The following is a 25,545-nucleotide window of genomic DNA, read 5'->3' as shown; positions in this document are numbered from 1 at the left end:
TGATGCCTGCTGGCATCTGCTCCGTCAGTGCTTGGGGTGAGTGGTTGGTGTCAAATCTTCAAAGGCATGGAGACCCTTACATCCACACACATTTCTCAAGAATTCCAGTTTTCCCCCCACAATGCCCACACACACTTTTAAGGCAGGAGGTGTAAATGATTCCTATACAGGGAGGTCAGAAAGTTTGGGCAGGGGGTTTCTGTCTTGAACAACAAGATGCCACTTACTGCTCAGGAACAGGAAGGATAAGGACTTACAAGATGGTGTCCCTTGGGGTATCCTGTCCTGTAAGAAGATCATTTGTTCTTCCAAAGTTGATTGGAGCAGGAAGAAAGCTCCCACAGGAGGGGCTTGCCCTTCCTGCTGTGCAAGCTTCACAAATCTCTGCTGTGTGAGCCGGCAGTTCCCTGCTGTGGCATAACAACCTTTTATTTAATGTGTATTCCAGCCATGGATTCATTTCCTCATGCCCAGTTTCAACCTCTACAGTTTTTCTGAGGCCTTTACTTTATTTGTGTACAGCCCTTCTGTTCCAGTGATGAAAGGTCCATGGCCTGAGTCTTTGATTCTTAAAAGACAGGGTTACAGTGAAGGCTCTTGCAGTTTTGTAGAGCACCTTCTTTTACTGTTTGAATTTTGTCTTGCAGTTTTCTCTCTTTTTCTTTTTTCTTTTTCCAGACAACATCTCTCTACAAAGCCCTGGAACTCACTGTGTAGACCAGGCTGGCCTTGAACTCACAGAGACCCATCTGCCTCTGCCTTCTGAGTGCTGTGATTAAAGACGTGTGCTGCCGCCGACTCCGCCACAGCTGCCCACACCATCACCTCCACACCCAGCTCAACTGCTCATGGAGTTTTCTAAGTGCCAAGAAGTTGGGCCAAAGAAGCCTTGGACATGAGGAAGACAAGGTTTTTAATAGCTCAGGTATAGGGGGTTCCCAGATGGAGGATTTCTTGGGTGAAGTAGGCTGGGTTACAGGAGCAGAATTTAAGAATAACAAGTTAGTCATAATGACCTCCTGAAACAAAGACATGATTACGAGGTGGCTGTAGCAAGGCAGTCCTAATCATAGGTAGTCAGGTAGTCATAACAACCCTTTGAAAGAAAGGTAGGGTTGCAAGGTGATTACAGACAATTCTTTGAAATAAAGACATGCTTGCCATTTCCAGGGACAGGCAAGATAGAATTATTTTTAGTTAAGGTTACTGAAGGGCCCTGACCATCACCCAGCCCCCTGCTTTGGCAGCCATGACAGGCAAAGACCAGCAAGATGTAGGCCCCTGACTCAGCAGGATGTGCTGACCTCCCCACCCCCACCCCTCACACCTTTCCCTAATTACCAGGAAGAAACTTCCAGATACCTCCATGTGGTAAGGAACCAATTGAAGTTAGCTGTCAGGCTTTGGACACATTTTACTGATAATAGTGGACTGCAATGCAGTAGGTAGCAATGGCCCTGGGACAGCCTCCAGGCACAGCAACCTTTCTGCAACTGCAGCTGACCAATCAACTCAGGACAGGTTCACCTATGGAGTTGCACCAATCCTGAGACTGTTACTATGCAACTATGACAAATACAGAATTATTTGTAGTTAAGGATACAGGTGGGACATAGCCCAATTTTTCAGAAACAGAGGTTTAATCATGAACAGATATTAACCCTTAGATTCTAAAGCGAAACACCAGTTCCACAATTTTGAGACAAATATGAAGCAAGATTTAATTAAATACTGGCCAGATAAAAAGGACTAGCAAGGTCCACCTCTGGGTTCTCAAGAGATGGTCATGAGTTGCATTTTGGTTTTTTTGTTTTTGTTTTTGTTTTTCGAGATAGGGTTTCTCTGTATAGTTTTGGAGGCTGTCCTAGAACTTGCTCTGTATACCAGGCTGGCCTCAAACTCACAGACATCTGCCTGCCTCTACCTCTCAAGTGCTGGGATTAAAGGCATGCTCCACCAACGCCCGGCACGAGTTGCATTTTGAAGGGGCTTAAAAAAGCAAACCCATAATTTCTTGCATCTCCCATCAGGTTCAATTAGGTGCAAGATACATCCTGATGTAGTTCTTGCCCACATACTTCTGGTCTGCATATCCTATGAAGATGGGTCAAACAAACAGAAGACAAAAAAGAACTTATTGTTTCATCTGGGTGGTGGTGGTGCATGCCTTTAATCTCAGCATTCGGGAGACAGAGGCAGGCGGATCTCTTTGAGTTCGAGGCCAGCCTGGTCTACAGAGCGAGTTCCAGGACAGCCTCTAAAACAATACAGAGAAACCCTGTCTCGAAAAACCAAAAAAATAAAAAAATAAAAACAATACAATGCCGGGGCAATAAGTTCCTGAAAAGGGCTTGCCCAAGGGAACTGCCTTGTCTTTGACCTTTTCCAAAGACTAACTGCCTCTTCAGACCCACCCACCTCCACCTCTGGTGTCAGGGTATATAACAATGAGCCAGAGTAGGAATAAAGGAGAACCTTCTTGAGGAGCCTTTGGGTCTCTGTGTTGTCAATCCCCGACACCCTCTGCACATTCTTAGACACAGGCTGCGCAGCGGACGCGACATTACATCAATCACAAAGTTTCCCATTATCTTTCTCTACAAATAATGAACTAAAACCAGTTCTTAATCTCTTTTTTTTCTCTTAGATTTTTCAAAATAGGGTTTCTCTGCATAACAGCTCTGGCTATCTTGGAGCTAGCTCATTTTAAATTCTTAATTTAATTTCAAAGGGTCATGGTGGCACATACCTTTAATCCCAGCACCGAGGAGGCAGAGTCAGATGGATCTCTGAGTTCAAGGCCAGCCTGGTCTGCAGACCAAGTGCAGGACAGGTTCCAAAGCTACAAAGAAACCCTGCCTCTAAAAAAGGAAAAAGAAAACCTTTTTTTCGAAGGGTCTTCTTGTGGTAGGAGTGTCCATGCTTTCTGGGTACCATTGTCACAGCTTCTCTATTTGAGTATTAACCTCACCAGAATGGGTCCCTCACAGATCTGTTCCAATTTGTTCACTTTCCAGTTTTTTAAGAGCAGTCATTCCCCTCTTAGAAAGGATGGGCTAGGAGTTTGAGTGGAGGAGTCTGAGCAAGAAGGCCTCTTAGTCTAAGAGAGAATGAAGTGAAGGTTTCCAAGAACCCAATATTTGGTTACTATGATGGAGGTCAGTGACCTTTCCCAGGTACAGCAATCCTTAGATCCTCGTAAGTCCTGGGTCTTCAAGGAGACAGTCCTAGGTCTTCAAGGAGACAGTCCTAGGTCCTCAATCCATAGATCCTCATAAGGGCACAGTCCTAGGCTTTTTGAGATGCTGAGCAGAGTCTAAGCAAAGCCACAGACGGACACTTAGACCCAGCGAATTTAGTCTCTAGAATTAATTTATTAATGTGTTATTTAAAGGCATGAGTCATTTTTACCAGAGGAGTGAGAGTGCCAATTAATGTCTAATGATTTCATGAAGTCTTTTAGAATCCTAGTGGTAGGACAACTTTCAGAACCTGAGTCTGTATTTTCCTTTCCTTGCCTTGTCTTTTCTTTTCTTTGAGACAGGGTTTGTCTGTGAAAGTCCTGACTGTCCTGGAACTCACACTGTAGACCAAGCTGGCCTTGGAACTCACAGAGATCCATCTGCCTGCCTTTGCCTCCTGAGTGCTGGGATTAAAGGTGTGCATCATCAGTGCCTGGTGAGCATATTTTCTTTTTTTTTTGGTTTTTCGAGATAGGGTTTCTCTGTGTTGTTTTGGAGCCTGTCCTGGAACTCACTTGGTAGACCAGGCTGGTCTTGAACTCACAGTGATCCGCCTGTCTCTGCCTCCCGAGTGCTGGGATTAAAGGCGTGCGCCACCAACGCCCGGCGGTGAGCATATTTTCTACAGTTTTCTGTGAGACAATCTTGTTCACTTCATCAACAGTTGCATCAGGGAGGAGGAAGGCCTCTATGCTCCTGAAGGCATTTTCACCATCTTAGTAAATGCTTCAGTTTCCCTAGTTTAGCCTGAGGCATTATTTCTGTGTTGTTCACTTGGATACTTAGAAAGGGTCTCGGTTCAGGGAGCCTCCCGTTTAGGGTTGTTTTCTCATTATTTTAAAATTTTGTTCTTTGGCAAGTTCCATATCCTTCACCTGTTTAGAAATAGTGCAAACCTCCACCGGGCATTGGTGGCACACGCCTTTAATCCCAGCACTTGGGTGGCAGAAGCAGGCTGATCTCTGTGAGTTCAAGACCAGCCTGGTCTACAAGAGCTAGTTCCAGGACAGCCTCCAAAGCCACAGAGAAGCTCCATTCTTGTCTTTCTCTCTCCACCCCCACCCCAGTCTCTGAACAAAGGACAGGTTGGTGGGCAAAGCAGTCCTTAGCTAAACAAAAACAAGGCAGGAGGTATTGCCACATCTGCTTTACTCAGACATTAGATCAATCTGATACCGGCACTAAACTGTAATGACAGACTGGAAGGCCTGGTGTAGACCTATGCAGCTTTTGATTTTTTTTTTTGTAGACCACCTAATTTTGACAAAGATGACAAAAACACACATTGGAGAAAAGACAGCCCCTTTAACAAATGGTGCTGTGTAAAGGAATGAAACCTGGGGGTGGTGGTGCACACCTTTAATCACAGCACTTGGGAAGCAGAGGCAGGAAGATCTCTGAGTTCGAGGCCAACCTGGTCTATAGAATGTGTGCCAGGATAGGCTCCAAAGCTACACAGAGAAACCCTGTCATGAAAAACCAAAAAAGTCTAATGTATTGGGTGAAAGCCTGTAGATTTAAATGAAAGACAAGATGCCCAGCCATTTGTGCTTAGAGAATGCATGTGTGTCCCTTATTGCAAGGAGAGAGCAGCCTTATACACAGTGAGAAACCCCAGGTTTAAGAATCCATGTTTTCGCCAGGCATTGGTGGTGCATGCCTTTAGTTTCAGCACTCGGGAGGCAGAGGCAGGTGGAGTTCGAGGCCAGCCAGGTCTACAGAGCGAGTTCCAGGACAGCTTCCAAACAATACAGAGAAACCCTGTGTTGAAAACCCAAAAAAACCAAAAAACCAAAAACAAAAGAATCCGTGTTTTCCTCGTACTAGCTGTTGATGTCAGTGGGGCAAGGCCAGGGCTGTAAGCCAGGACTAGAGAACAGGATGCACCCATGGCCACCAGATGACAAGCAAGGCACACAGTTCCAGCGGAGGGAGGACTTCAGAAGGGGGCAGGGTCTCAGGGTTAACACAACACCATATGTGGGGACAACAGACCTTGGCCAGAGACCCACTTCCCCATAAGCCTGGGACCAGGCAGCTGTAAGATAATGTTTACTAAAAACATGTTTACTAAAAACAATACAATGCTCGGGGCAATAAGTTCCTGAAAAGGGCTTGTCCACAGGAGCCGCCCTGACCTCGACCTTTTCCAAAGACTAAACGCCTCTTCTGACACACCAAAGTCAGTCTCTGGTGTCAGAGCAGAACCATCCAGGGGTAAGGCAGGGAGCAGAAGCTTTTCTGGAGGGAAGCCTTTCTTGGGAAGTTTTCTTAAGCCTTTTTGGGGCCTGCTTAAAGTTTTCTTTACATCATTGACTGGTCTCTGTGTCATCAATCCCAACACCCTCACCACATTCTCAGATACAGGCTGCACAGCGGGCGCGGCAACCATAGGTCCGGGAAAGTGGAAACTTGTAAGACTCTTGAAGCTGTCTTCCTGCTTTACAGGAGCAGATTTTGACCAGTGGAGCTGCAGAGAGGAGATATCGCTGACCTCAAGAGTTGTCTGCAAGGTGTGCTGGCAGCTCCAGCAATGGAGCTTTTTGTGGGTTGTTACCTGTGTTGGGGTGGGTTTTTCAGGGATACAGCTGCATCTGAGTCATTTGTAAGTAACCCCTCACATGTTCCTGTTAATAACAGCAATCAAAACTCAGTGACTTACCAACTGGGACTTCAGGGACTTCAGTGCAGTCATTATTTTGGTTTGTCATGAGTTCCCTTTGTATGCACATGTGTACAATCATGTAACATAAAAATAAGTATCATAAAGAAAATATTTCAGTGTTCCGCGAAGTATTCCATGTAATAGAAATAAAAGGAAAACTACCAAGCTTATTCTACAAAGTCAGGCTTAAGCAGTAACAAAATTAGACAAGGATAAAAACAAAACAAAACAAAAAAAAAGAGGAAAACTACAGACCACTTTCTCTAATAAACATGGACACAAAAATTCTCAAATTTTTGCAAACTGAATGCCTAAAAAGCCATTTATAAACTTCAATATCCACAAAGGCCCTGAAGAAACTAGAAATAAAAGGGACATATCTTAATAAAGTCACCTATAGTCAACATTATACTAAATGGAGTGAGACTGGAAGCATTGCTTCTAAAATCAGGAAGGACTGGGTGTCCACTTTCCACTCGTTTATTCAATATAGTGCTTAAAGTTTAGATAAAGCCATATGGCAGAAGGACAAGGAAGATATACAATATGAAAAAGTCCAAGTAACCCTGCTTGGAGATGACGGGCCCTAAATAGCCCATCAGAAAATTCTTAGTACTGAAAAACACTTGCAATGAATAGTTGAATATAGAATCCACATAAAATTTCAATAGCTTTTCTATATATTAATAATAAACATCCTGGGAAACAGATCAGAGAAAAGTTCAATTCATAACAGTTTGAAAAAATACCCAGGAGAGGGAGCTGGAGAGATGGCTCAGTGGTTAAGAGCACTGAATGCTCCTCTAGAGGTCCTGAGTTCAGTTCCCAGCAGCCACATGGAGGCTCACAACCACCTGTAATGAGATCTGGTGTCCTCTTCTGGCCTGCAAGGACACATGCAGACAGAACATTGTATACATAATAAATAAATAAACAAACAAACAAAAAATAAAATTAAATAAAAAAATACCCAGGAGAAAAGCTAGCTGAGGAGAGAAAAGATTTCAACAATAAAACCTCAAAAGAAAGCATGAGATGATGGGAAGATATGGCATGCTGCTCTTAGACTGGCAGAATTAACATTGTAAAAATGGCTACATTACCAAAAGCACTCTAGAAATTCAGTACAACCACCATAAGAAAATCTGGTGACATTTTTCACAGTACTAGGAAACACTGGGTTCTCTGATCCTTTGGCTCTCTGACCACAGGACAAGTAGCTGAGTAACCCTTTTTCCACAAATCACCAACTGTCTCTGCAAGGAAACTCAAACAACAGTACTTAGCCAAAACCAATAAACCAGGGTGACATCAAACACAGATGTAAACACGCTTTTAGTATGAGAGTGCCAGAAATGCATTACAAAAGGTAGGAACACACAGGGATGTCCTGAGATCATACAAGTAGAAATGAAATCCAGTAGCTGGTTAAGAAACACCAAGGACTAAAAAAAAAAAAAAAAGTGCTGGGTGTGGTGAAAGTTTCTAGAGACCATTACCTTGAAGATACCTGGATTTCAGATCCCTAGTCTCAACTCACTCAGTTTCTAGTATTTTGTTTCAGCATCCACAGAAAATGAATATTCTAGCTGGGCATAGTCACACACACCTTTAATCTCAGCACTCAAAGCAGAGGCAGGTAGATGTCTGTGAGTTTGAGGCCAGCCTGGTTTATATAGTGTGTTGTGGGATAGCCAGGGCTACATATAAGACCACGTCTGGAAAAAACAAACAAACAAACAAAAATGAATATTCTGGGGTTGGTGCCAATGAGTCCTCCCCTTGTATCATCTGCCTTTGAGTGCGGGTAGAACCTGAGACCTGTTTCCAGCTGGTGTACCATGGCAAACATGATGAAATGTCACTGCTATAACATTATCATAGGCCTGTGCACTTAACAACTTCAAGGACAGTTTCTCTTTCAAGAAAATGGCCACATGGTGTTAGCCAACTTGTAGGGCTCCTTAGACTTAATCCAATACCCAGTAAGAAGCTGGAGTTCTCATGTCTCCAACTATAAGGAAGTACATCTGGCACCCCCTGAGCGTGCTTAGGAGGGGATCCAGATAAGAACAGGGCTTGGCTGACACTATGGGGTCAGGTTCACCAGATGTTATCTTAGACTGTAGGCACCTATGGACTGGACATCAGCAGTGACTCATTCCTGTGGTTAGAGGTCTGTTGTGGTCTGAACGCAAAATGTTCATGTCAACACTTGGTCTCCTTCTGGTGCATTATCTGGAAATCATTAGGGGTGGAGATTTGCTGGAGGATGTACATCACTTAGGCCAGGCTTTGAGGTTCTATATCTCAGCTCTATTTCTGGACTGCTGATCCTTTGTGCTGAGCTGCCTTCATGTTCCTTTGGCCTTGACATGGAACTATAAACCAAAATACACTTTCTTCCCTAACTTGCTTTTCTCAGGGAATTTTATCATTGCAAGAGAAAAAAAAATTAAGAGGATTGGTTCTGTCTGTTGAGCTGAATCTATCAGTTGGAGCATACATGGAGCTTGTACATTGTAGTGGCTTCTTTGACTATATGGACTCATGCATATACCACTTGATTGTATAGGACATTCTTTTTTTCTATTTCATAAAGTTCTCTCCTGATCCTTCCAGTCAGTTATCAGCTCTTCCTGTTCTATGAAGAAATACAGGGGAATCACACACTATGTATCTGTGTTCAGATCCCATGTAAGATTTTCTGATTTATCCATAATATCGTCCATGTCCATGTTTTGTTGAAATATTTTATTGCTGGGTTTAATTCCGCTGCCTAAGTATGTCAGTTTTTTTTAATTTCAATTTTTAGTGTGTGATTACAAATGATCATTCTTGCATATGTTGTCAAATGTTATCTAGGTATTTCTGGGAGTACCCTTTCTCACTAATCAAATCCATAAAGTTTGAATACCTCAAGACCTTTGACATAATTTACCCCTGTAGATGATAATTTGCTAGCATGAGCCTTTTGGGATTAAGTAGGCTACAGTTTAAAAGGTCTACTACAAAGAACAGAATGTTACCTGTGCCGCATAGTTGTATGTCAACTTGACACCAGACAAAGTCATTTGACAGGAGGGAACCTCAATTAAGAAAATGCCTGTGAGCCGGGCGGTGGTGGTGGTGGTGGTGCATGCCTTTAATCCCATCGATCCAGAGGCAAAGGCAAGCAGATCTCAGTGAGCTTGAGGCCAGCTTGGTCTAGACAGAGTTCCAGGACAGGGCTACACAAGAAACCCTGTCTCAGAAAAACAAACAAACAAAGAAACAAAAAAACAACCCTCTGTTAAGATAGGGTAGTAGGGGTACTGGAAAGATGGCTCAGCAGTTAAGAGCACTGGTTGCTCTTCCAGAGGACTTGGGTTCAATCCCTAGCACCCACGTAGCAGCTAAGTCCAGTTCCAAGGGACCCGATACCCATGGTAAAACATCAATGCATATAAAATAAAAAATAAATTTAAAACAAATGAAAGGATACAGCTGTGTCCCAATAAAACTTAAAAAAAATGTAGGGTTGTAAGTTGGTGTTGGTGGCACATGCCTTTAATCCTAGCATGTATTCTAGAGGCAGAGGCAGATAGATCTCTGGATTCAAGGCTAGCCTAGTCTACATAGTGAGGTCTAGGACAGTTACATAGAGAAACCCTGTCACACACACACAAAAAGTTATAGGAAGCCTGTAAGGCATTTTCCTAATTAATGGGGGAGGGCCCAGCTCATTGTGGGTGATGCCATCCCTAAGCTGGTGGTCCTGGGTTCTATAAGAAAAGGCTGAGCAAGCCATGAGCAACTAGGCAGTAAGCAGCTCCCCTCCATGCTTCTGCCTCAGCTCCTGCCTCCAGGTTCCTGCCCTGTTTGAGTTCTTGTCCTGACTTCCACCCAAGTTGCTTTTGATCATGGTGTTTTATTGTAGCAACAGTAATCCTAACTAAGACACTGCCTTTACACGAAAACTTCTATACATCACTAATTACTTATTTACAAAAACTCTCAGCATGAAGAATTATAATGGCTTCAGATTAAAAAATGAAAAAATTTCCACAAAACCAACCTTTCCTCTCTTCAAATCTCATCCCTTGAAGGTTAAAATAGAATTAAGAGGGAGTTATGTTTCTAAATTGTCAGTGTGTAGGAGGAGCCCAGTATTGCTGGAGGAGTGGAACATCATTAACTGACTACAAACTAGTTAGATACGTTAGAATGACAATTAAGTCCTTTCTTTCTAAAAAGAGAGAAGGCCTTGTGTTTCTCAGGCAGTTTGGAATTCCCTTAATGGAAAGTAACATACAAGTATAGGATTCTTAAAAAATGAGATAGTTAGAAGTGTAGGGTTAAAGAAAATCTCAGTGTTTACTCCAAACTCTTGCAAACTTGTAAGGGAAGCTTGTTTTTATAAGGCTGGTGCTTCAGATATGGACAATAGTGATCTATTAGGTTACTGAGCTGATGAATTATTTAGGTTCAATAAAAACACTAGTAAAAGAGACTTATCCCGGGATTCTGCTCAGTGATCTTTTTTTTCTTCAAGACAGGGTTTCTCTGTGTATCTTTGGAGCCTGTCCTGGCACTTGCTCTGTAGACCAGCTAGCCTTGAACTCACAGAGATCTGCCTGCCTCTGCCTCTGGATTGCTGCGATGAAAGGTGTGCACCACCACCGCCTGGCTTTGCCCAGTGGTCTTGAATGCAGAATAAATTGAATATGTTAGCCAGGTGGTGGTGGTGCACACCTTTCATTCCAGTACTCAGGTGGATCTCTGTGAGTTCGAGGATAGCCTGGTCTACACAGTGAGTTCCAGGACAGCCTCTAAAGCTACACAGAGAAACCCTGTCTTGAAAACAACAACAAATTGAACATGTACAGAAGGAAAGGTCCTTGAGACAGATGAGCTTAGTCTTTAAGGGCTGAGCCTTCCCTACAGCCCAAGAGTTAACTTTCTAAAGGGCTTATGGTATATGCTACAAATATAATCTGTACCTGCTATAATAAGATCAAGGACAAGTGTGACATGAGAGATTAATGAGTGTACCTTAGGAAGTCATATCAAATAAAGGAATTATGAAAAATACATGATAATGATAAAACAAGACATTTATTTTTCATATTCATTTGGGGGAAAAGGGAAAAAGTCAGTTCGCCCTATCAAATGCTGGTCCTTCTGGAAGAATTTCCACTTACCCTATAGAATCAGATAAACTTCTTAGTTACAGAGGGTTTTGTATTCTTAATTGCTAAGACCTGCCTTTGACAAGAGTGGTTACAGGGTGAGCCTTTGGGAGCAGCTTCTTTGGTGCACAGCCAGGCTCCCTCTCTGAGTGAAACTCTTTCCACACTGGCCACAGAGATAGGGCGTCTCTCCTGTGTGGATTTTTCCATGCAGAATACAATTCCCCCTGGTGTGGAAGCTCTTCCTGCAGTGGGAACACGCATAAGGCTTCAGACCTGTGTGAACTCGGATGTGGACAATTAGGCTTCCTTTCTGACTGAAAGCCTTTCCACACTGGTCACATCTATAGGGCTTCTCACCACTGTGAACTCTTCGGTGAACAGCAAGGTTACTTTGATTCCTGAAGCTTCTCTGGCAAATGGCACATTCATAGGGTTTCTGTCCAGTGTGGAGTCTCTCATGGACAGCTAGACTGCCTCTCTGACTAAAGCTTTTGCCACACTCTTTGCATTGGTAGGGCTTCTCTCCTGTGTGAATTCGCTGATGTGTGACTAGGTTGCCTTTGGCCCTGAAGCTTTTTCCGCACTGGGTGCACTCAAAGGGCTTCTGCCCAGTGTGGATTCGCTCATGCAATGTTAGACTACCTTTTTGCCGGAAAGATTTCCCACATTCCTGGCAATCATAGACCTTCTGTCTTACTCCAGGCGAGTCTTCCTGTAGTGCCTTTGAATCTGGGGACTTCTGCTCCACCTTCTCTCTTCTGAAAGAACTCTGGAAATCCCAGCTTGAAGATCCTGTGGCCTCTGAATGATCATACTTGTGGGCTTCCGTCATCACATCTGGTAAAACGAGAGGGAAGCCATGTAAGATGCACCAATATGCTGAGCGAGAACAACAGGGGAAAAGGAAACATAACCCTTAGAGTGCTTATTATGTGCCAGGCATTTTACTATGAACTTTGCACACATAATTGAATCTTGAAAATCATCCTGAAATTGTTACAGGTAAGAAAATGAGAGCATAGGAAGTCATATAACTATCAATAGGTGTATTATCTGGGATTCAAATATTAGCATGTTCCATAGCTATGTACTGCCTTTAAAACGATTATTATTATTATTGTTATTTTTTGGAGGGGGTGTTGGGAATTGAACCCAGGGCATCTGGAAGAGAAGCTAGTGCTCTTAACCACTGAGCCATCTCTTCAGCTCTGAGATGATTACTTTATAAGCAATAAAAATAGGCTCATAGAGGCTGGTTGGTGGATCCCAGAACCTGGGAGACAGTGGCAGGTGGATCTCTGTGAGTTTGAGCCAGCCTGGTCTATAGAGTGAATTCCAGAACAGCCAGGACTGTTGCATGAAAGTCACCCAATTCCAGTCTGCTCTCCTGACAGTAGTTTATGATCTCAGAAAATAAACAGCAAAAGTTCAGGTATTTTGTCTATGCCTCAAATTCTTACAAGATACAGCTTCTTATCTATTTTATAATATAGATGAAAAGCCTGACGCTTAGGGAAGTTATGTAACTTTCGTAAATAATGCAAATATGATTGGAATTTCTTCTTTAAAATTCATGCTAATTTTTAGTCTATTAAGCTATAGTAGAGTTGAACAAGTCTATTCATTTTCTAGCGGTCATCCTAGAGACGTTTCTTCCTTCCTTCCCTAATGTTTTCATACTCAGTGATAGAGCTGAGAGTTAAAGACACTCATTGGGCCTGAAACACCCTCAAGACTGCCTCCATCTCAACTATTTTCTTGTTTTGTTTTGACTGTCATTTCCAATTCCAGCTTGCAGGCTTTCCCTGCAGCCCGGAAGAATAGCAAGCCTCAGTAAACAAATGCATCTTCTGCTTCTCAGTACTGAGAACAGGGACTCTGAAAGCATCCCAGCAACCAGCTGACTCACTCACTGAAAAATGCTACATTCTGGGCATATCTTCCATGACAGTCCAGCAGGGTAGCTGTTGGGAACCCAAACATGTCCACTCCTGCTCTACAACTTTAATCGTCACTTCTTCATATGATTCTTCCATGGGCTGGTCTTGAGTACCTGAGGGACAGAGAATAAAATAAACCAAACCAAACCAAAGAACAAACAATAACGGGCAGGGTTGATAATTGAGAAAGTTAACAGGAGGTCCACTTTGGGATATAAACACAGGATATTACTGCAAAGTTAGCTAAAGAGAGCAGGACTGACCTTACAAAAATGAATCTAGGAGCACAGAGGAAGTGGGAAGCAGATGACATATAAACACGGACCTTTTCCTGTTAGTCCCCAGCTAAGGGTCACTTCTGTTTGTACTTTGGTCTTGACTTGAGACTGGGGTCTTCTACTTCCCAGGCAACTGTTGCTGATTTTATCCCTCATGCCCAAACAGTCAACATTGCAGCCTTCCTGACTGGTATAAGTCAGAGCTTCAGCTTTCCTTTCCAATTCCTAACGGAAGATTTCTTGCTACCTTCTGGCAATTCTTGGCAGGCTCCAGATCCAAACCATCACTTTTTCCCTTTGGAATGCATGTGAAGATCAAATTCCTGGATTTGTGCACCTTATTTATGTAGTGGTACCCAGTCTAATCTTTATCTCAGTATGTCCAACCACAATGCTGGACTCCTAGCTTAATGAATTAGCAACTGATGTTATAATCCTGTTTTATTAACCAAGTAGCTCACCCTTCTACCCACGAAGTCATATTATGCCATGCACTAACAAACACAAAACACAAATGGCTCCTCTGAAATGGTGATTCATTTAGAAATACAGGATATTAGTGATTAAAAATAAAACCAACAAAACCCCTGCACATTCACAAAGAAAAGCCCTTGGTAACCACCTCCCTGGGGTTGGACTTTTGTCACTGGAGTTTGCAGAAAACAAGGTCAAGTCAAAATAAGTGAACAGAATGTATACTGCAAGCTCTCCACCTGCTAAGAGGTATCCAACAACTATCCCCTCATCTGTGTCTCCAAACAGGACACTGACTACAGGAATTGTTAAGGGAGAACCATGATCCCAAGTCAGAGCAATCAAACTCTCAAAGACCCTGGAAGAAACACCGCTTTTCCTATTACGAATGCCATCACAGCTCAGCATTCGGCTCGGACGGACTTGGATCCTTGCCTTGGTTCCCTGGGTGTATGACCTGGGGCAAAGCAACCTAAGATCCCGACTCTAGTTTCTTCCCTTACTAAACAAGTTCACACCATCTCATTAGCTTTTGTTAGAACCGATGACCAGAAAGTGAGGGATCTCTTACATTTGAGACACACCCTACAAATTCAAGGCCTAAAATGGAGCATTCTCAGGCAAGAGGGGCTGGAGGACGGACAGGATCATCTGTGGGGTCTGAGGAAATCTTTAACGAGGCAATTTAAGGAGCGACAGGAGCTTGTGGGTGAGGCTGAGTTCCCCCACACTGGACGCCGCCGTAGGCAAGGCGTCTCATCTCCGTAGGCACGGATTCCGCACTCTCCTGGCCTAGCTGGACCTTCCTGTGGCCCCTCCCACGCTCGCAGGGTCCCAGCCTCCCAGGGGCCCGGACATCAGAGCGGGGCCCTCCCGCAGCAGATCGCGGCCCACCCGATGTCCGAGCAGCCACCCCTGTCAGAGGCTGGCGACTGCGCTCCGGCAGGCCTGGCCTGTTCACGCGCCCTGGCCAGGCCTGCAGGCTCACAACACAGCCCCCTCTCCCGGGCGCACAGACGTGGCCTGGGCCTCACTCACCGCAGCGGCGCGCGCCCGCAGACAAAGCCGGCGCCGAGCCCGTAGCAGCTGCAGCAGCGACGAGCAGCGCCGGACTACAACTCCCAGGAGCCCGCGCACGCCCCGGGGCACTGTGGGAAGCTCCGCTGCAGCGCTGCGGCAGAAACGTGGAAGGCTTTCCCGGCTTTGGCAGGTTCTAAAGTAGGGGAGTGCCGTCCTGTGGAGGAGCTGTGGTTTGAAGTCTGGCGATGCTTGAAGACATTGTTAAACTACGCAAGACTCAGGTTCACTGTAGGTCTCAGAAGCCGGAAGGAAGAATTTCGGACAAAGAATCAGGAACACCCGTTGGTCCGTTTATAAGAGTTCTCACCCAAAAGATGGACGAGGCACCTTCAGATTTCGGAACGTAGGAGCCACTTGGACTACGGGGAGTTCAGAGTGTGGGCGTTACCACGGATTGGATGGACAGGTTACAGCTCGAATGGAAAGGTATTCTGGCACTCAGGAGCCAAAGAATGCCACAGGTCACAGCAAGCATAGCAGCTTATAGCCCTGCCCCAGGGAAAGGCTTCCCCAGTGTATCAGCTCTGTTTGGGCAGGAGAGGGTTTCCCCAGCTTCAGGGAAAGGCTTCCCAGTGTAACAGCTCTGCTCTGGCTGCTTTCCCCAGCAAAGTAAGATTACAGAAGCAAGAAAAGGAAAAAAACCTAGAGGCAGATAAGTAAGAATAGGTCTCTCCACGTGTGATTTATTAGGGACCTGGGTGGCGGGCCCCCCAAAAGAACAAAAAGCCAAAGAGTAAAAAGAGCAAAACCAAACATTTTGGCATTCCAGTGTGGGCCCAGAGTAAAGGAAGAGTGGGTTCTGTCCTTCAGCTAGGCATCATTACCTACCAGCCACCTTGCCGGTCCAGACCCATTGGATAGAGTGGTTGGGGTTGGGGTTGAAAGACTCAGACTAAGATTAAGACTCAGCTCCCCTTGAATCCCAGACTGATGGATGAGAGGCCAACAGGGGACTGATCCAGACTCCATGAATGTAGTACCAGGGAGGAGGCCACAGAAATCACTGGGGCTTTGGGTAGTAGATCAGTGTTTACCATGGTTTATGAATGAGCTTTGGGAGCCCATTCCAAATAGAGAGATGCTCTCTCAGCCTGGACACATGGGGAAGGGCCTAGGTCTTGCCCTGGATAAAATAACAGACTTTAGAGATCCCCCCCCCCAAGGAGGGCCTCACCCTCCCTGGGGAATGATGTGGGGATTAGGTGGGGGGCTGGGGAGCTGGTGGAGAGACAAGGGAGGAGGGGTGGGAGAGGGAGCTGGGACTGACATGTGAAACATTCACGTTTCTAATTTAAATAAAAACATATATTGAGAAAAAAAAAAGACTCAACTCCCTAGACAGATATTTAGACCTTGCCCAGATCTTAAATGGGACCTAGTCCCCAGCCACCACCTACTTCTTAAGGCTAGCTCATCAGGAAGGAGGGCGCTGAGGACTAAAGGGAAATTCTGTCGGTGTAGATTTAAATACTTGTTAAAGACATCCCCACCCCTGTCATTTTAGAACACCACGGGAGGGAATGATAGACAATTCAGAAAATGATGTCATGGCACTCTCCCTATTTGGATGAAAAAGAAATATGTTCTATGAACTCCTATGCTAAGATATTCTCTAGATGGATCAAATCTGGAATATAAAACACAGATCCATAAAAGACCTAGAAGAACAATTGAATTAGTATTCTTACAGTCTTTTTTAAGTATAATCCTAATAATGTTTTAGTTATGGAAACAACTTTGAAGACTGAGTATTGGTACCTGATGGCAGCAGTTGACTAATGCCTGATCAAATGGGGAACTTACAAGTCAATAGGTGTGCATATATGAAAATTGTGGATGGTGTTAGAATGTTACAAGGTACTTTTAAAACTCATTAGGAGAGATCTGACCCCAGGAATCGTTGCACACTTCCCTCTAGAAGAGACATTTGTGCAGAGCTCTGAAAAATGAATAAGAACAGGCAGAGGAGTGCTTTCAGAACACAGGCTGGGCTGTTCTTACAAACTTAGTGAAGGAAAGTTCTTTTGCAACTATGATAACAAAGACAAGAGTAATGAGGAAAAGATTAAATTCAACACTTTTGTTGGCCAGCAGCACTACATGGAAACAACTCATGACAAAGCTAGGGGGAAAACCCTAGTAACAAACACCACGTAAATCAATAAGACAAAGAAACACTATGTTAATTAGATACAACAGCAACACACACTTAAAGTACATAAGTAAAAACGTCAAAACTCACTATTTATTAAAAGAGCCAACTGATACAGAAATTTCCTCCAATTACTTAATGACATCTCTAAAGGGACTAGGGAAAGTTACTGTTTTTATCCATGTGTAAATTGAGACAATTATTCTTCCTGTATGAAATGCCCCAGGGAAGATTGGTGACATGGGTGGTAAAAAGAATTTACCCAGAGCTCCAAAAGACAAAATCCATTGAAATATACTGCAGGGAGACTCTGAATGTGTTTCTAGAGAAAGGACTGCATGGGCAGGACACCTTTATGATAGTTGGGGGAGGGTTTTTTTGTCTTAAAATATGACTCTCGATTATTTTATTTTCAGTTATACACTCTTGCTGGGTGTTTAAGACCATGTAGGTAGCTCTAAGTAAAGTTTTCTTTTTCTTCTTTTTTCCCTGATAAGATCTACTAAGATTCTTTAGGAGCTGTTCTCTTACTCTTAGGGACTTTTCAGGAGTCTCTTGGCTCCTTTGTTTTTATTTTTAAAAAAGATTTGTGTGGGCCTGGAGAGATGGCTCAGAGGTTAAGAACACTGGCTGCTCTTCCAGAGGTCCCGAGTTCAATTCCCAGCAACCACATGGTGGCTCACAACCATCTGTGGTGAGATCTGATGCCGTCTTCTGCAGGCATACATGGAGGCAGGGTGTTATATACATAATAAATAAATAAAATCTTAAAAAAAGATTTGTGTGTATGAGTGTCTGTGCACCACATGCATGTCTGGTGTCCATGTGTTCGTTTATTATTATTATTAGGATAATAATAAAAATAAAATTATGAAAAATCCCAATGTTGTTAAGATTTTTGCAAGTAATTGAAAGTCTGATAAACAGCAGAAAAATGGGCTTGAGAGACGACTCAGAGGTTAAGAGCACTGGTTGCCCTTCCAGAGGTCCTGAGTTCAGTTCCCAAGCAACTACATGGCGTCTCACAACCATCTGTAATAGAATCTGGTGCCCTCTTCTGACATGTAGGCATACATGCAGACAGAACACTGTATACATAATGAATGAATCTTAAAAAAAGAGAACAGAAAATACAAGTGCCTATCTTGATAAACCTGATAAACCCTTTGTCTCTTAAGTCAGGGATTGTGTATGTTGCTCATTGTAGCTCATACTTTAAGAAAACCTCATTAAACAGGCAGTGGTGACATGCACACACCTTTGATCCTAGCACTTGGGAGGCAGATCTCTGATTCTGAGGCCAGCTTTGTCTACAAAGTGAGTTCCAGGACAGCCAGGGCTACACAGAGAAGCCCTGTTTTGATGATGAGAGGAGAATGAGACAGTGTTAAAGTCAGGAGCACATACATGACTGATTCATAGGAAGGTTAACTCTGGTATCTGACAACCAAAACAGAACCTCTCCTTGGTTGTATAGACCTCCTCCAACCAAAATAAATAAGCAAATAGCCCAATAAATCCTAGCACAATTGAAAAAGTAAAACCCAGTCATGGTCATCTGTGATTCTAGTTTCAGAGGATCCAGTGCCCTCTTTTGACCTCAGGCACTGGGCATACATGTGGTAAACAGACCCACATACAAACAGAACACTCATACACATAAATTTTTTTTTCTAAAAAAAGAAAATTGGTTTGGGTGGTGGTGGCGACAGAGCTTGCCTTTAATCCCAGTACTCTTTGTGAGTTCAAGACCAGCCTGGTCTACAAGAGCGAGTTCCAGGGCAGCCTCCAAAGCCACAGAGAAACCCTGTCTCAAAATCCCCTCTCCTCCCCAAGAAAAAGAAAAAGAAAAAGAAAAAAAAGAAAACCAAACAAACATAGGCATGTTTTGGCTGCCAGTTTCAGGGTACAGTCCTCCTGGCAGGGAGATTATGGCAAAAGGAGCTCGAGGCAGCTTGTCAAGGAGCGTCTGCAGTCAGGATGAATGCTGAAATTCAGCTGCCCTTTATCCTTTTTGGTTCCTTTGTTTCCGGTATCCAAGAAAGGCATGTCTTCCTGACTCAATGGACCTAATAAAGGTGATCCCTCATAGGCATGCACACAGTCTAGCCCAAGGTGATTACAGAGCTGAGACAGGGCAGAGAGCTAAAATCCGGAGATCAAACCCCTCCCAGAGGAATATTAATCAAAGGGTAAACACTGAAGCTTAAGCCCATGGGGTGCTTTAAACAATTTTGCAGTATGATATTATGATATTTTTTGTTCAGTTACCAGAAAATAGAGACAGAAATAACAGTTAAACAAGAAGCAAAAATCAGAGATGAGGCATTTTTGAGATGCAGAAATAAGGTCACTTGTTGTTTCCTTGAGGGGTCTCCTATAATCTCCAGCAGGGATCGCCACACCATGTTTAAAGTGCCACAGGGAAGGCAGGTGATTCAGGAAGTAAAAACAACTTAACCAGGACAGACAGACATCACAAGGGGCTGTGGGCCAGAAGTCAGAGCAGCCGCACATCTCAGAGAGGGTGGGAGTCTACTAAAGTAGTTGGAGGGATTATCACCGGGTCTCACCTTGTGTGCCATGTACGTGGTGGCATCTACATCTGGGTAGATGCTGACATGGAGCCTGGGTATTTTGTTCAGGCATCAGATGTCTGGGTAAGACACCAGAAGTCAGTAAGGACCAGGCTGTTATAATACGGGAAAATTGCCTTTATTTTTGGCCTTGGTCTCTACAGTTCTAATTTGATGTTTTGTAATATTTAATTTCCTCAAAGTGTGATATATATATGATATATACAGTACACTCAAATTATTTTCTTCAGGGAGGAAAATTAGACAAGTATATACTAATGAAATGAAAACCCCAGAGTTCATATTTCTGAAGCAAATAATTGACTTGGAAAGGACTCTTGGTTCCTGTGAATGGAGTGACTATTCTAGAAGCTTCTGTGAGAGGCCAGCCTCCATTTCTCACCTTTTTTTTTCAAGACAGAGTTTATCTGTATGGACTTGCCTGTCCTGTAGACCAGGGTGTCCTTGAACCCACAGAGATCCGCTTGCCTCTCTGCCTTCCAAGTGCTGGGACTAAAGTCTTGAACCACCTCTGCCTGACTTCTCACCATCTTTCTGAAGATGTCTTTAGGACTCCTTCTGGGGCTAGAGCAGTACATGAACACTTGTCTTGGGAAAGAACAGTTTGCATTCACCTGTTGGAAGTGCAAGCTCACAGCCTGGAGAACAGCTGAGTGGACCCCCGCCCCCAGCCACTGCCCAATGGCTGTACATTCCATAGGCTGCCTTCGAAGCTTTCCAGACTCTTTCATATATCATGGTGGCTGGGGCTTGAGAGTTGGCTTTCCCAGACCCTTCCCTGCTCAGTAGCTGCCTAGAGCAGCTGGGTTTGCCTGGAAAGCAGGACCTATGCTTTGGTGACATTCTCTGTAAAGGCTCATAAAACCCTGAGCTAGGGCCATGAAGTATCTTTTGCTTTATTATCTATTTCTTCAGGCTTAACTCATGTGCACACACAGTCTAGTTCTCTGAAGCCGCTGCTCTGTTCCTTCATGCAGAAGTGTGTTGTGCTTGAGTTCACCAACTCCTCTATTTTAGCTTCATGAGCCCAGGGGTTCATCACTGATTATCTCCCCAGAACTCTCCACACTATTTGAATCAAAAGCTATTGTGTAGGCTTCAGACATATTTTCATTCTTGCCGTTTGTTTCTGCCCTTTAACTAGCCACGTTCTTCTTCAGCCTCCCGATGGAGCTGCTTATGAAGCAGGTGGCAGTGAAAGTGTAGGGTAGCAGCGACAGGTTCATATTTCTGCATCTCAAAAAGTTTGTATCTCTTCCCAGGGATACGGGCCAGCCCACCGTTTCTTGCTTGGGCTTTATCGTCCAGACCTGAATGTCCTGGTTGATGTCAATAAGTTGGACTGCAGTTAGGATCCTTTCAAGATGTACATAGGGTACTTGACTTACAAACAGAAGGTGCCGTTTATTATGTCATTGTTGTCCTCTCAAAATGAACCTTATGGGGGCTCACGAGCACAGAGTCCTGCATTTCTGCCACCCATTTTGTAGGGAGGCTTCTGTGGTGGTTTGAAGAGGAGTGGTCCCCATTGGTTCATGTGTTTGAATGCTTGGCTCATAGGGAGTGGACCCATTAGGAGGTGTGGCCTTGTTGGAGTAGGTGTGGCCTTGTTGGAAGAAGTGTGTTACTGTGGAGGTGAGCTTTGAGACCTCATACATGATCAAGCCATGTTCAGTGTGACAGTCTCCTTAGGCTGCTTGAGGATCAAGATGTAGAACTCTCAGCTCCTTCTCCCCAGAACCATGTCTGCCTGAGCACTGCCATGCTTCCTGTTATAATAATAATGGACTAAAGCTCTGAAACTGTAAGCCAGCCCTCATTAAATGTTTTCCTTTATATGAATTGCTGTGGTCATGGTGTCTCTTCACAGCAATAGAAATCCAAATTAAGACAGCCTCTTACAAATGGTCAGAAGTGAAGACATACATAGTTTGACTATAGTTTAGATGTGGTCACTGTAGCTCTTCAGAATCTCTGCTGAATGTTGTTTTATCTTTAGCACAGTGGTTAGGCCTTAATCTGCTGCTATTTCAGCCATCATTTTTGACTCCACAGTTGCCGGCCTGTTTGTCATGCTGCAGCCTGGTAGGAATTCTGTTTCCGAGGCACTGGAACTGCCACTAAACTTAGCTTTAACTAAATCTCTGTCATTCTATTTATAATATTCGAGAATCAAAGGCTGGAATGAAAACTTGCTAGTTCAGAGAGGTTGAGTAGTGTTGTGAAATTGTTTGTGTTCTGACAAATAAATCTTGCCTGGAGATCAGAGGGCGGAGCTAGCCACTAGTTCAACATAGAGGTCTGGAGGTCTGTAAGAGAGAAGACCGGAAGTGAGAAAGGGGGCGTAGATAGGATGTTGGCCCTCTTGGTCAGAGGATTTGGAGCGGTAAGAAGTGACTGTGGCTGCTCCTTTGCTTCTTTGATCTTTCAGCATCTACCTCAATATCTGACTCCGGGTTTTTATTGTTATGACTAATTAGGACTGCACTTCAGAATAGCACCTAGCTAACCTTCTCTTCTTTCTGGTGTATCAGAAAGAGCATCCTTCTGCTCTGTCAAACAAACAAACAAACAAACAAACAAACAAACAAATGCTGTGTCACTCCAAATCCCTTCCTACTTCTAGTGTGTCTGTCTCTTCCAGATGCCCTCTCATGCTCTATGGTTACTTTCTGTCAACGTATTGCTAACTCAACTTCATGACTCAAGGTTAATTTCATTTAATTAATGCAAATGCCAGTTCAGGGTTCACAGTGTGATTGAGGAGCTGGAGAGATAGATGGCTCAGTGATTAAGAGCACTAACTGCTCTTCCAGAGGACCTGAGTTCAATTCCTAGGACCCACATGGCAGCTTACAACAGTCTATAACTCCAGTTCCAGGATATCTAACACCCATGGCAGAAAATACCAGTACACTCAGTGTGATCAAATATCTCCCAACAGCTAAATGCTAATTCCTCCATACCTGAGACCTCAGTTTGGACCCATGGAGCCAGCATTTTCTCTGAAGATCACAGATAGCTCTGTATGGATCTATGGATTCATGAAATTGCAGAGATGGACTTAGAGGATCTGTGTTAGGTGTCTATAGCTTTTGTTAAAGATCTGCTGAGCCTCAAATTGATTAACACAGTTGTTAATGCTTGAATGTGTTCCCCCAAAGTTCATATGTTGGAAATTTAACCCCTAAAGTCAAATTTAGTCAAATAGATGCCTTTGGGAGGTATTTTAGTTACTTTTCTGTTGTTGTGACCCAAATCAACTTGTGGACAAAAGGGTTTATTTTATCTTATAACTTGTAGGTCACCATCTGAGGAAATCAGCAGCAACTTCAGGCTGGAACCCAGAGGGTAGGAACTGATGAAGAGGCCATGGAGGGGTGCTGCTTACTGGCTTGTTCTTCATGGTTTACTCAGCTTGCTTTCTAATACCATCTAGGATCATCCACCCAGGGGTGGCACTATCCCTTATGTGATAGGCTGACCCACACCAATCAATCAAGAACATGAACTTTTTCCCATACGTCAGTCTGGTGGGGACGTTTTCTCAACTGAGCTTCCCTCTTCCAAAATGAAACTAGCCTGCAGATGAGGTAACAGAATAATCATGAGGGTAGGGCCCAGTGATGACCCTAGTGGCTTCGTAAGAGGAAAAGAGGTCCCAGATGGCATGCTTCCCTGTTATGGAGCAGCCAGAAACTGATCACCAGGTGTTAGTTCCAGGTTTCCAGAAGCCACTAGACAAATCCATTTCTATACTTTATTTTACTTGTTTTTTTATTATAGCAGCAGGAAATAATTGACACCATAGTTTTCTCAGAGAATCCTTTAGTAATGATAGGTTATTTAAAATATAGTTGTTTAATTTTTAAAAACATTTTGAGATGATTCTAGACTTGCCCAAAGTTTGCAAAAACAACACAGAATTTACACTAGCCTTTTTACTTCTTCTAATGGTGAGAACACACAGAATTGCAACATAGAGGACTTTGTTACAACAGGTCAGACTAATTTAAGCATAAGTTTCAGACTATTTAAATTTACTTAGTTTTCTTTATTTTATTGATTTTTCAAGACAGGGTTTCTCTGTGGCTTTGGAGGCTGTTCTGGAACTAGCTCTTGTAGTCCAGGCTTGTCTTGAACTCATAGAGATCCTCCTGCCTCTGCCTCCTGAGTGCTGGGATTAAAGGTGTGTGCCACCATTGCCTGGCTCTTAGTTTACTTTATAAGGTTGATTTTATGTTCTAAGATTCAACTCAGAGTGCCACATTTCATACAGTTCTTGTTTCTTCTTAATTTCTTATCTTTCTTTCTTTTCTTTTTTCTTTTTTCTTTTTTTTGGAGTGGCTTTGGAGGCTGTCCGGGAACTAGCTCTTGTAGACCAGGCTGGACCATCCAGAGATCTGCCTGCATCTGCCTCCCGAGTGCTGGGACTAAAGGCATGAGCCACTACCGCCTGGCAATTTCTTATGATTTAAAAAATTATTTATTTTTAATTTCATGTGCATGCATGTTTTTTGCCCGCATGTATGCCCGTGATATTGGATACCCTGGAACTGGAGTTACAGATAGTTGTGAGCTGCCATCTGGATGCTGGGAATTGAACCCAGGTCCTCTGGAAGAGCAGTCAGTGCTCTTAACCACTGAGCCATCTCCACAGCCCCAACTTCTTATATTTGCATTTATGAAATTTTAAATGATGGAAAATATAAGGACACTTTATAAATGCATTCAAGAGACTGCTTCCTTCTTTGTTTTTGTCATTTTTCCTTACCAAACAAGATTTAAATTAGTTTTATTTTCATTTGTTTTTGCTGAAGTAAAAACAGACAATTACTTTTATTCTGAAATAGGCAAAAACATAGATGGCTGTTTCCAAGGCTTTATAGAAGCCCAACTGTGTTTCTGAAGAGTTAATGTATTTCTTGGTAAACGACACAATTATAATAATCCCACAACTGACTTTATGACTAACAAATAATTTGAATTTAACATCGGGTGGCTTTCTGAAGTCGCTGGGTGAAGTTGGGGCAGAGGTACTTCTACCCACGTAGAACGTTTGGGTCCCCTTCACAAGCTTGCCACTTCTTGGAGATCCCAAAATGCCAACTTCTGCTTGTCAAAGCTCATTCCCGGATGAACCGAGGATGGAGCGGATCACCATCACAGAGGATGGGGTAGGGTGGGGCTGGAACAACCAGACAGTGTATCTCGGTATCTCCATATTGAGACGCAGGTCACTTTCTCAAGCTTCCTTTTGGTCCATCCTGGGTGCCCGCAGCTGACCTGGCTAGTTTGTGCTTGCGTTTCTGTATGTGCTCAGGTTTGAGTCTTCGGGTGGCACGCGGTCATTCCCAAATTTCTTAGAGAGAAGATCCATCCCCTAGCAAGTATTCCAGGAGGCTGAAACCTTTTCCAAACCCAGAAGCCTTCGCGCCCTTACGGCAGCAGGGGGCGCTGCGGGCTCGCCCACGAACGCTCGGTCCGCCGCCGTGTTTATAAAGCAAAAACAGTGAGATCACAGCCCCTCAGGTTTGGATTTTGACTCCAAACTGGAGCATCGATTATAAAGGAAGAAAGATGGAACAATCTGCGTCCATTTTCCTAGCTATCCGCCACACCGGTAGGACAACCCAGCATGGGTGAGGAAGAGTTTGCTGGAAGCTGACAGGGATGTGGCTCTTCCCCAGGTGAAGGGAGAAGTAATTACAATTACCATCCTGGCTAAACAGACTGAGAGACATCCTTGTTGGGCCAGTGGCCCCAGCGGGACTTGGGTATCAAGAAATGTTACCTCCGCTGTCTAAGTAACTCTAGACTAGCTTTTTCCTTTGTGCCAGAGAGGCTCAGTCAGCCAATTTAGGGCCAGTTCTTCCACTCTGATTAATTAGGCATGTTGGGCTCAACTTTTATGGCTGCTTCTCACCTATTCTTTGGGTGGAT

General features: G+C 43.8%; 1 protein-coding gene across 2 annotated transcripts; it reads right to left on the bottom strand.

Annotated features, from left to right (window-relative positions):
- Nucleotides 1-10,985: 10,985 nt before the first annotated feature.
- Znf32 (zinc finger protein 32) lies at nt 10,986-14,964 on the bottom strand. 2 transcript variants are annotated; one of them, XM_021224787.2, is made up of 3 exons: nt 14,812-14,964; nt 12,995-13,134; nt 10,986-11,918 (listed from the first exon to the last, which is right to left on the bottom strand). In XM_021224787.2, exons 2-3 carry the CDS (start codon nt 13,062-13,064, stop codon nt 11,170-11,172), a joined length of 819 nt encoding a protein of 272 aa, XP_021080446.1. In that variant the 5' UTR covers nt 13,065-13,134; nt 14,812-14,964; the 3' UTR covers nt 10,986-11,169. The 2 variants fall into 2 exon arrangements, with proteins under 2 accessions (XP_021080446.1, XP_005066143.1); XM_005066086.4 differs by lacking the exon at nt 14,812-14,964 and having other exon boundaries at nt 12,991-13,134.
- Between the last annotated feature and the right edge of the window lie 10,581 nt (nt 14,965-25,545).

The sequence above is a fragment of the Mesocricetus auratus genome, unplaced genomic scaffold (assembly GCF_017639785.1).
Source record: "Mesocricetus auratus isolate SY011 unplaced genomic scaffold, BCM_Maur_2.0 Super-Scaffold_100676, whole genome shotgun sequence".
In the NCBI taxonomy this organism is placed as follows: Eukaryota; Metazoa; Chordata; class Mammalia; order Rodentia; family Cricetidae; genus Mesocricetus; species Mesocricetus auratus.
Note: the sequence above shows the minus strand (reverse complement) of the source record. Positions and strands in the feature narration are given on the sequence as shown.

Coding starts and splice junctions, on each gene's coding strand:
- Znf32 (XM_021224787.2), bottom strand. CDS start 13,064: ATGTTTGGGTTCCCAACAGCTACCCTGCTGGACTGTCATGGAAGATAT. Junction 11,919..12,994: donor CCAGAATGTAGCATTTTTCA/GTGAGTGAGTCA, acceptor TCGTTTTACCAG/ATGTGATGACGGAAGCCCAC.